General features: G+C 45.9%; 1 protein-coding gene across 1 annotated transcript; it reads left to right on the forward strand.

Moving 5' to 3' along the window:
• The first annotated feature begins 4,360 nt into the window (after nt 1-4,360).
• On the forward strand, nt 4,361-8,359 carry LOC126166185 (cuticle protein 67-like). Its single transcript, XM_049920382.1, has 2 exons — nt 4,361-4,418; nt 7,875-8,359. Exons 1-2 carry the CDS (start codon nt 4,410-4,412, stop codon nt 8,331-8,333), a joined length of 468 nt encoding a protein of 155 aa, XP_049776339.1. The 5' UTR covers nt 4,361-4,409; the 3' UTR covers nt 8,334-8,359.
• The last annotated feature ends 4,314 nt before the right edge of the window (nt 8,360-12,673 follow it).

Consider the following 12,673-nt stretch of genomic DNA (forward strand, 5'->3'; position numbering starts at 1 on the left):
CTAGCCACAGACTGCACACACCACAGCCAGTGATTTTCGTACAGAGCGCTACGTAACGTTGCCAATAAGAAAACATAAACAGCCTACTTACACTTGCAGTGTGCAAGACTTGGTAGTTTCTCGCTGTTGTCGAACATTAGCTCTATTACAGAATGGCGTCATAGCTATTCTGGAACTGTTTTAGAAGTGCTGTACTAGTGAAACACAATGCTGTATTTGCTTTAAAAAATTAAGAACGGGAGGAGTCACAACAAACTTGCGTTTGTTGTAGAAAGTAGTTGATATGTTATCTATGTCTACATGATATGCCTTTATCCGCTTGTTGCCGTTGAAGACGGACAAATTAAAACGAAAAATTGAGATGCCCAAACTGACCTTTTAGCACTGACTATTCGTAATAACCAAATAGCCGCAGAGTTCTCGATTACAACGTGATTTCTGAGCATAGATTCCAAAAATTAGAATTAATAGGAAAATATTAGTGATTTTTTGTAATATTCAGCCGTCACTTTTCGAGAAAAGCAGCGAACAGACTGTTATCTTTTATTTGACTATTTAATTTAATGTGTTGATTCTGTGTATCTTAAAACACAGGGAGTGAAAATTCTTCAGTCTTTGTTCGGTTTCTGCGTTTATTACAGGAAATTACAGGAGCAAAGAAACTGAAGATCTGTTATTTCGGAAACCGGTTATTTTAAGTGCTTTAAACACTGAGGTGAAACTGACGCTGAAAGAAAGGATATAACAGAAAACCGGTTGTTACAGTGATAACCGCCATCCCTAGGTGTAAGTGTATATGTCGGTATCAAGCGTATTTGACAATTCACGTTACGAACTTCTAGAGTTTGTAGAGGGTCGATCAAGCTTTACATAGGCAGCCACGTCCAGAAACATCATCCAACTGCGCTACAGAACGTCAAAGTTGCAGACGCCGGCGCCTGTCAATGTATGAATATACAGGGTAGTTCCGTGATGATGTTCCAAACTTTCAAGTATGATGCAGAAGGCTAAATGTATAAACTTTACCTAACGGTCCCTGTGCCGGAAATGAACGAGTCGAAAGTTATAACCAAAAACCATTCAGATGCCTCTTATAATGGAATACGTGTACCAGTACTGTTGTTGCTAAGGTTGTGTGGCAGGCAACTTTTAGAGGCGGTAGTATGGACCAAAACAAGAAAAAATGTCTAGTACACGGGCTCTAAAACGCGTACCCTAAGAGCGATGAGCACTGTTCAATACAAAAAATGTGATTCACACTAGCGAATATGAACAAGTATTCATAGCTCCTCTAGTACGCAATTGGAGCCCATGTTTACTGAACATTTTTTCTTCTCCTGGTCCATACTACGACCTCTTAAAGTTGCCTGCCCCACAATCTGGTACATGTATTCCACTGTCAAAGATATCAGAATGGTTTTTGCTCAGGACTTTCGACTCGTTCGTTTCGGGCACAGGGAACCTTAGCTCAAATTGATCCATTTACAATGAAATGAACATCCTTAGCTGCTTACAGGCGTTGACATACGTCAAAGGGGACAGATGAAAATGTGTGCCCTGATCGGGACTCGAACCCGGGATTTCCTGCTTACATGGCAGACGCTCTATCCACCTGAGCCACCGAGGACACAGAGGACAGTGCGACTGCAGGGACTTATCTTTCGCACGCCTCCCGCGAAAACCCACATTCTCAACGTATTGTCCCGCACTGCATTCGTAGTGCCCCCGCCCATTATACTCATTACTCGCGGCGCGTTGCCGATTCCCGTAAGAGTTCGGGCACTGTTTGTGCATTCGCACAGAACAAGAATATGGTCAAGTGGCCGGTGAGCCTTAACTATATATATATATATACACACATATATATTGATACATTATATATACAATATATATATATATATATATATATATATATATATATATATATATATATATACACATATAATACATGTATACATGTACATGTAGATGTACATACAGGGTGTTTCAAAAATGACCGGTATATTTGAAACGGCAATAAAAACTAAACGAGCAGCGATAGAAATACACCGTTTGTTGCAATATGCTTGGGACAACAGTACATTTTCAGGCAGACAAACTTTCGAAATTACAGTAGTTACAATTTTCAACAACAGATGGCGCTGCGGTCTGGGAAACTCTATAGTACGATATTTTCCACATATCCACCATGCGTAGCAATAATATGGCGTAGTCTTTAAATGAAATTACCCGAAACCTCTGACAACGTGTCTGGCGGAATGGCTTCACATGCAGATGAGATGTACTGCTTCAGCTGTTCAATTGTTTCTGGATTCTGGCGGTACACCTGGTCTTTCAAGTGTCCCCACAGAAAGAAGTCACAGGGGTTCATGTCTGGCGAATAGGGAGGCCAATCCACGCCGCCTCCTGTATGTTTCGGATAGCCCAAAGCAATCACACGATCATCGAAATAATCATTCAGGAAATTAAAGACGTTGGCCATGCGATGTGGCCGGGCACCATCTTGCATAAACCACGAGGTGTTCGCAGTGTCGTCTAAGGCAGTTTGTACCGCCACAAATTCACGAAGAATGTCCAGATAGCGTGATGCAGTAATCGTTTCGGACCTGAAAAATGGGCCAATGATTCCTTTGGAAGAAATGGCGGCCCAGACCAGTACTTTTTGAGGATGCAGGGACGATGGGACTGCAACATGGGGCTTTTCGCGCCCATATGCGCCAATTCTGTTTATTGACGAAGCCGTCCAGGTAAAAATAAGCTTCGTCAGTAAACCAAATGCTGCCCACATGCATATCGCCGTCATCAATCCTGTGCACTATATCGTTAGCGAATGTCTCTCGTGCAGCAATGGTAGCGGCGCTGAGGGATTGCCGCATTTGAATTTTGTACGGATAGAGGTGTAAACTCTGGCGCATGAGACGATATGTGGACGTTGGCGTCATTTGGACCGCAGCTGCAACACGGCGAACGGAAACCCGAGGCCGCTGTTGGATCACCTGCTGCACTAGCTGCGCATTGCCCTCTGTGGTTGCCGTACGCGGTCGCCCTACCTTTCCAGCACGTTCATCCGTCACGTTCCCAGTCCGTTGAAATTTTTCAAACAGATCCTTTATTGTATCGCTTTTCGGTCCTTTGGTTACATTAAACCTCCGTTGAAAACTTCGTCTTGTTGCAACAACACTGTGTTCTAGGTGGTGGAATTCCAACACCAGAAAAATCCTCTGTTCTAAGGAATAAACCATGTTGTCTACAGCACACTTGCACGTTGTGAACAGCACACGCTTGCAGCAGAAAGACGACGTACGGAATGGCGCACCCACAGACTGCGTTGTCTTCTTTCACATCACTTGCAGCGCCATCTGTTGTTGAAAATTGTAACTACTGTAATTTCGAAAGTTTGTCCGCCTGAAAATGTACTGTTGTCCCAAGCATATTGCAACAAACGGTGTATTTCTATCGCTGCTCGTTTAGTTTTTATTGCTGTTTCAAATATACCGGTCATTTTTGAAACACCCTGTATATACATGTACAAAGTGCTCATCGCCCTTAAGGTACGCGTTTTAGAGCCCATGTACTAGACATTTTTTCTTGTTTTGGTCCATACTACCGCCTCTGAAAGTTGCCTGCCACCCAACCTTAGCAACAACAGTACTGGTACACCTATTCCATTATAAGAGGCATTATAAGAGGCATATATATACATACATATATATATTATATATACAATATATATATGTGTATATATATATATATATATATATATATATATATATATATATATATATATATATATATATATATATATATATACGTATATATATTGATATATTTAACCTTCTCCTTCATCAATGAAAGTTTGTAACAACATCACGAAATCACACTATATGTATATACATTCACAGGCGCCGGCACCTCTAACTTAGACCCTCTGTAAAGCCGTAGGATGACGTTTCCGGACATGGGTTCCTATGAAAATCTTGATCGACTAAGTCCCCTCTGCATCCTATAGAAGTGTGTATCATGAATTGTGAAACATCCTGTAGATGCAGATGCCGAGACCATTCTGCACAGAGAGCTAATTCTGCCCGAGTCGGGCGGAAAGTTTGCGCCTCGCTCTTGACAAGGTTGCACCTGCAGACAAGTTGGTCGGAATGCGCGCACCTCCCCGGCTGTCCCCTGAGACAATGCGCGCGCCCGCGCTGTTGCGAAAACAGAGGTCCCTGCTGGCCGCGCTATGGAAATGCGCCAGCCACCGGCTGCTCGCCTCCGCCGCTGTGCGGGGGGCGTGAACGTTGTCCGGCCACCGGCGCAGCGCCTATAAAACGGCGGCCGGCCGCCTTCCAGGCACACACAGCCCACCAGCTCTCCATCAGTCCAGACCAGCAACGCAGCGCTCCGCCGACGCCACCATGTACAAAGTGAGTATCACGCACCCTCGGCAGTACACGCGCTGGCAGTGTGACGAAGCACTAGTGTAAACTGTTCCGGCGTTTCGGACCCTACTTCACGCGGTCATCATCAGGGAGATGCTTTGTATATCGTCCCCACGATGAAGGCCATTTGCGAGAATGGCTGAAGCGTTGGAATATCTTATACTGTGATGCAGCTTCATTGCCATGAAATGTTCGTCAGTACTGAAAATATTTACGAATCTCCCTCGCTCTGTACACACACAGTTTCTTTAGCTGGCGTAGATGATGACTAAGGGCCTTTATCCGTCCTCCGCTCACAATCTTATGTGTCAGGTACAGCTTGAATACACTACAGTCACTTCGCAAAGCAAAGACAATTTTGTTCAAACTTATGCTGCAACTAAGTTAATTGTTTTCAACATCACAGCGCTGTACTAGGCAAGGTGCAGTTCCCTTCCTCAGTCCTCCAAACGGACAACCCAATTACAAGCAGTCTTGGAACTTCGCTGCTAACGACATTTCTCGTATGAACTAATCATTGCCACAGGTGGATGAAGCGGAAAGAATCAGCAAAGATCGCAGTTCCCAGAGGGTCTCTAACGCAGGAGCTCTAGATTTGTAGTCTAATGCTTACTCACTAAACCAACGAGCTACAGAATCAAAAAGTTCGTTCATTTTGTACTCGTAACAAGAACGTCAGCCAACTGAGATCCATCTTCTGCTCAGATCACATTGCCACAGAACATCTGAGGAACTTATACAACATTCATCTCGCTACAGTAGGGATTTATTCGCGTTGTGGATACCAAGATTGTTTTTGAATCACTCTGAAAACTTGTTCGCCTCTGCTAAGACTATGATTCATTGTTCCAGCACTGACACTAGATTATTTTAGCAGCGTCTAGCACATTTCCCTTGCTCTTTGTCAAGAAGGAAAGCAGAGGCAGAACGTAGCAGATCGGTGTGTTTTTCATTATATTAGGCGGGGAATATTTCGAGATGATTGTCAGTCCGGCACGAACTATCATGGGATCGTTTCTTTAGTTTCTCCTTTGTTTATCAGATGAGACTCTCCCACCCATAAAACGATTTATGGAGTGTGCAGGTGGAGTTAACAACATTCGAGAGTATCACAGTTGCTTTTACGAACATATATCACTCGATATACTCACGAGACAACATGGAAAGATTTTGGTGCTCATTTTAAGGGCTTCTACAACCTCTTCCTCTTTCTCACAAACCATACGGTTTTATGGGAAAAGACGAGTCTACATAAAATATTACAAAATTTTCAGATTCAGCACAAAACAATTTATAACGTTCTGTAGGAACGAGGGAAGAAGAAGTTCATACCTTCTTCGTTACTGTAGTCCATAGTCTGCTAATTTTCTTCCGTTCTTCTTATTACCTCCTCATTCGTACACCTTCTGCATAGCCAACTGCGGAACCATTCTCGCAGCAAAAGACAATCTGCTGCTGAAGCTATATCAAGTGTTAACGTTTGGGGAAAACAGTAATGAAAAATCTTGCCATGTAGTTTGATGTTCCTGAGGACCATATCTGAACCGAAGCTGGAAAATCACCTTGCTGTAATTGCAGAAGAATACGTGCACTACACTTAGGCGACTACTGGGAAAATACGTTGTCTTTGTGTAAAAAAGGAACAAAGTAGCTGTAATTATTATGACGTACCTAATTATAGGGTGTCTAGTTGTCAAAGTGAAGTGTCATGAGATGAGTGTTTCTGAATGTGTTAAACAGTTTACTACATCTAAATCGTCTAGAAAAGGAGTTCCTAAAGGACAAACGTACAGATATTCAGGCACACATTTGCAGGCTTTCTAAAGCAAGCAAGCAATTAAATACTATAAAGAGTTTACAAGCAGAGAGTGACAACATTGTTACATAGTTCTAAGCTCACTCTGTTGTTCATTTCTCCTCATTTTGCAAATGCACTTGAACAATCTCACAAATGAAATAGAATTTCCTGAAGTGCGAAAAACAGTGAGCTTATCGTTCGTTTAGATTCCATATCATTGATTCATGGCACTGGTTCACAGGCTGGAGGTAGTTAAAACGTAAGATACATCACCACGTAGAGGACATAGCCTACAGTACACCGCTGCAGTCTTCGCTACTAATCTACTTTTCCGTCAGTAATATATTGACAGCAAGGACCATCTGTGGTTTGAAAGCATTCTTTCCTATACGATACAGCTCAGCTTCCTGTTTAATTTATTTCCAAAGCGAAGCTGTGTTCATGAATAAATGTCGCCGCGCGGGATTAGCCGAGCGTTCTAGGGCGCTGCAGTCATGGACTGTGCGGCTGGTCCCGGCGGAGGTTCGAGTCCTCCCTCGGGCATGGGTGTGTGTGTTTGTCCTTAGGATAATTTAGGTTAAGTAGTGTGTAAGCTTAGCGACTGGTAAATCTTATAAGATTTCACACACATTCGAATATTTTTGGAATAAATGTCGCTCCTAATATTATAATGTTCCATTCACAGGAAGTGTAGGTTGTCCATTTAACTAACCACACTAGAACATTGATCATTTGTTTCTACATATCCGCACCGCTTTGATTTCTTATTTGAAAACAAATATAGGAACAGAGCTTTAGGTGTCACTAACGACGAAGGTTTTAGAAGCAGAGTGTTAGGGAAAATGGAAAAATAAAGAATTAGAAGGTTAAGAGACTTAGGGTGACTGATAAACCTGGGTGACTGGATTGGAATTTGTAGTATGCCCCTCCTTGAATATGAGTCCAGTCTTGTATTCAGTTCAACTCCTCCTACGAAAACAAATGTACGTCAGTCACTCAGGTGGAATTACAGATAAGGAGTGTCATTTGCAAGCCGCCAATGTGGGGTCAAATAGAAAGACTTGCAACAGGCGGCCGAACAACCTCAGACTGTCAGTAATGCCATATGATCATTTCATTTCACTCCAAATAGGTCATCGACTTCGAGTGTGTACAGAATAAAGTCGACGCATACACAAACAACTACATTTCCACATACAATTACATCTTTTGCATGGCAGATATTGTCCCAGAGTTGAACAAAAAATATTTCCAGCAACTTATCCACCCTCCACGGTTCTGATCAAGGTTTCGGGAGGTTCCCCATGGTTCTAATAGAAATACTTTAACTGCAAACCCACTCCACCTATCTCACCAGCTTTGCTGGCTGAAAAAGATGGGGAGAGCTTTGGCAGCCAAGTCTCCCTTTAGGGTAAATATGGTAAGGAGTTCGAGAGATATTTACTGTCACACCCTCATTTTCTCTCTCTTATTTACGACAACTGCCTTCTAATCAATTCTAAACTATGAAACGATGTCTAGAATGTTCACTTCCTGCCATTAAAATTTTGGGTCTTATTAGTTTTGTAACTATTTGTTATTGAACTGACTGAAGATTTTGCCTCGTACAACTTTACCAAGAACGCCGTCCCTTTTGTTTACAGTTCCTGGTTCTCGCCACCGTCCTGGCCGTCGCCAACGCCGGCTACCTGGGAGGCTACGCCGCCCCCGCCGTGGCCTACGGCGCCCCCGCCTACGCCGCCTACGGCGCGCACGCCGTCGCCCCCGCGGCCATCACCTCCCAGCACTCCAACATCCTGAGGAGCTACGGCAACCTGGGACAGGTGTCCACCTACTCCAAGACCATCGACACCCCCTACTCCAGCGTCACCAAGTCTGACGTGCGCGTGAGCAACGACGCCCTGGCCGCCCCCGCCTACGGCTACGCCCGTGCCGCCTACGCCGCCCCCGCCTACGGCTACGCCCGCGCCGCCTATGCGCCCGCCGCCGCCTACGCCGCCCCCGCCGTCGCCGCCCACGGTCTGCTGGGAGTGGCCTACTCCGCCGCCCCCGCCGTCGCCCACCTGTCCTACAGCGCCCCTGCTCTGTCTTACGCCTGGTAGACAGCCCATCACCATAGCACCATCTCATCTCTGTCTGTATTTATTTTGCGCTGCATGTAAATAAACCATTTGAAAAGTAATATTTTCTTTTTATTAAAACAAACCACAAACCAATCGAGTGAGGTGCCGCAATGGGTAGCACATGCATTCTGGAGGACGTCGATTCAAACCAGTGTCCGTGCATACAGGTTTAGGTTTTCGTGATTTCCCTAAACCGCTCGAGGCAAATGCTGAGGTGGTTCCTTTGAAAGGGCACGGACAATTTCCTTCCCCATCCTTCACTCAATCCCAGCTGGTGCTGCGTCTCTAATGACCTCGGTGTGGATGGTCCGCTACACCCAATCTTCCTTCCTCCTTTAAACCACAAACCAAAGATTCTATAGACTGTGGAATAACAGCATCAAACTGTATGTCTTTGTAAGGACAAAATACGTAGCAACTTCAACGAAGCGTCGCAAAACAAGTGGTTTGTACAGAACGTACACAGAATTAATTATTATGACGAAATTTTGGAGTCTATCTGATTGTAGGGTGTCTAGTTGTCAAAGTGAAGTGTCATGAGATGATTGTTTTATGAATGTAGTAAACAGTTAATTACATCTACATCCTTTAGAAAAGCAGTTCCTAAAGGACAAACGTACATATACTCACACACACTTTGCAGGTTTACTAAAGCAACAAAGGAATTAAATACTAAAAAGAGTAATGAGGATTGAGAAAAAATTAACTAAGATCTAACCAGATACAATTGTCTGGCTGATTACTTGAGTAAACAGTGATAAACTAATCATGACATTACTAGTGATGATATAAACGACAATTACCTCCGAGATTAAGACATCATGTCAAGAACTGGAAATGTGGTGGAATGGATATCAGCAACGAGTTGCTTACTTTCGTTCCATGAATCACAACACTATCTAATTTTGGTTACCGAACTGACGCGATGAGCTATTTGTATAGGTACTTCTCATCATGAGTTTATATTTTCCTTGAAAAGCTGAGACTGAGTCTGCCCACTAACGAAAAGATTGCTGTTTTCTGCTCAGCAATACAAATATGTGATCTTTCTGGAAACACCAAAAGAGGAATTGGTATAACTTGTTGATCACCAGAAGATTGAACGAAACTCTCGCTAAGAGCTTTTATTTCCAAAGAAAGTGAAACAGTAACTGGTTATTTACACTTCGTGTCATTGCCAGGATCAGTAGCCTACCGAAAAATAAATGCAACATCCTCACGGATTGTGTTCAGAGGCGCAACGGTATAAATGCGCATATGTGGGGTTGTGATGTTAGTGGTCCGTTTGTCACAGTCACCTCACAGGCTGTCAGATGGAGCTCAGGAGGATTGTGTTCAGAGGCGCAATGGTATAATATGCGCATATATGGGGTTGTGATGTTAGTGGTCCGTTTGTCACAGTCACCTCACAGGCTGTCAGATGGAGCTCAGGAGGATTGTGTTCAGAGGCGCAACGGTATAATATGCGCATATATGGGGTTGTGATGTTAGTGGACCGTTTGTCACAGTCACCTAACAGGCTGTCAGATGGAGCTCAGGAGGGTTGTGTTCAGAGGCGCAACGGTATAATATGCGCATATATGGGGTTGTGATGTTAGTGGTCCGTTTGTCACAGTCACCTCACAGGCTGTCAGATGGAGCTCAGGAGGATTGTGTTCAGAGGCGCAACGGTATAATATGCGCATATATGGGGTTGTGATGTTAGTGGTCCGTTTGTCACAGTCACCTCACAGGCTGTCAGATGGAGCTCAGGAGGATTGTGTTCAGAGGCGCAATGGTACAATATGCGCATATATGGGGTTGTGATGTTAGTGTTCCGTTTGTCACAGTCACCTCACAGGCTGTCAGATGGAGCTCAGGAGGATTGTGTTCAGAGGCGCAACGGTATAATATGCGCATATATGGAGTTGTGATGTTAGTGGTCCGTTTGTCACAGTCACCTCACAGGCTGTCAGATGGAGCTCAGGAGGATTGTGTTCAGAGGCGCAACGGTATAATATGCGCATATATGGGGTTGTGATGTTAGTGGTCCGTTTGTCACAGTCACCTCACAGGCTGTCAGATGGAGCTCAGGAGGAATGTGTTCAGAGGCGCAACGGTATAATGTGCGCATATATGGGGTTGTGACGTTAGTTGTCTGTTTGTTACAGTCACCTCACAGGCTGTCAGATGGAGCTCAGGAGGATTGTGTTCAGAGGCGCAACGGTATAATATGCGCATATATGGGGTTGTGATGTTAGTGGTCCGTTTGTCACAGTCACCTCACAGGCTGTCAGATGGAGCTCAGGAGGATTGTGTTCAGAGGCGCAATGGTATAATATGCGCATATATGGGGTTGTGATGTTAGTGTTCCGTTTGTCACAGTCACCTCACAGGCTGTCAGATGGAGCTCAGGAGGAATGTGTTCAGAGGCGCAACGGTATAATATGCGCATATATGGGGTTGTGACGTTAGTGGTCCGTTTGTCACAGTCACCTCACAGGCTGTCAGATGGAGCTCAGGAGGCCTGTCTGTGTACTCTCTACCTGGACTCTGTAGATGTGACTGTGCTGTGAACCGTGTTCACTCAGCATTCGTTTTACGGTATAACCATGCCCCAGTGACGAGTACATGCTCCCACTGAACCCTGTAGGTAAATGGATGGACATATCGGCGGATTGTTGAACATGTTGGGCCCAGTATATCGGTGGTGTGTTGCTGCTTTCAACAGTGGTTTGTGGGACATTCACACACCTGTACACTGGGTTGTGGATGTCCTCGGAGTATTGACACATGTGAAGATCGACACATTATGCGAGCTGCGGTGACCGACTGAACATCACCCGGGGACGAAATCCAGGCACATGTTAGACCTGCTGTGGCATCAGGTACCATTGGGAACCATTTTCTTGCATCAGAGTTGTGAGCACATATGCCCCTGGCCAGGCTATGACCGACGCCACAAAACCGCCAATTATGGCCACTCTGGTGTCATGAAATACACTCCTGGAAATTGAAATAAGAACACCGTGAATTCATTGTCCCAGGAAGGGGAAACTTTATTGACACATTCCTGGGGTCAAATACATCACATGATCACACTGACAGAACCACAGGCACATAGATACAGGCAACAGAGCATGCACAATGTCGGCACTAGTACAGTGTATATCCACCTTTCGCAGCAATGCAGGCTGCTATTCTCCCATGGAGACGATCGTAGAGATGCTGGATGTAGTCCTGTGGAACGGCTTGCCATGCCATTTCCACCTGGCGCCTCAGTTAGACCAGCGTTCGTGCTGGACGTGCAGACCGCGTGAGACGACGCTTCATCCAGTCCCAAACATGCTCAATGGGGGACAGATCCGGAGGTCTTGCTGGCCAGGGTAGTTGACTTACACCTTCTAGAGCACGTTGGGTGGCACGGGATACATGCGGACGTGCATTGTCCTGTTGGAACAGCAAGTTCCCTTGCCGGTCTAGGAATGGTAGAACGATGGGTTCGATGACGGTTTGGATGTACCGTGCACTATTCAGTGTCCCCTCGACGATCACCAGTGGTGTACGGCCAGTGTAGGAGATCGCTCCCCACACCATGATGCCGGGTGTTGGCCCTGTGTGCCTCGGTCGTATGCAGTCCTGATTGTGGCGCTCACCTGCACGGCGCCAAACACGCATACGAGCATCATTGGCACCAAGGCAGAAGCGACCCTCATCGCTGAAGACGACACGTCTCCATTCGTCCCTCCATTCACGCCTGTCGCGACACCACTGGAGGCGGGCTGCACGATGTTGGGGCGTGAGTGGAAGACGGCCTAACGGTGTGCGGGACCGTAGCCCAGCTTCATGGAGACGGTTGCGAATGGTCCTCGCCGATACCGCAGGAGCAACAGTGTCCCTAATTTGCTGGGAAGTGGCGGTGCGGTCCCCTACGGCACTGCGTAGGATCCTACGGTCTTGGCGTGCATCCGTGCGTCGCTGCGGTCCGGTCCCAGGTCGACGGGCACGTGCACCTTCCGCCGACCACTGGCGACAACATCGATGTACTGTGGAGACCTCACGCCCCACGTGTTGAGCAATTCGGCGGTACGTCCACCCGGCCTCCCGTATGCCCACTATACGCCTTCGCTCAAAGTCCGTCAACTGCACATACGGTTCACGTCCACGCTGTCGCGGCATGCTACCAGTGTTAAAGACTGCGATGGAGCTCCGTATGCCACGGCAAACTGGCTGACACTGACGGCGGAGGTGCACAAATGCTGCGCAGCTGGCGCCATTCGACGGCCAACACCGCGGTTCCTGGTGTGTCCGCTGTGCCGTGCGTGTGATCATTGCTTGTA

This window comes from Schistocerca cancellata, chromosome 1, assembly GCF_023864275.1.
Source record: "Schistocerca cancellata isolate TAMUIC-IGC-003103 chromosome 1, iqSchCanc2.1, whole genome shotgun sequence".
Lineage (NCBI taxonomy): Eukaryota > Metazoa > Arthropoda > Insecta > Orthoptera > Acrididae > Schistocerca > Schistocerca cancellata.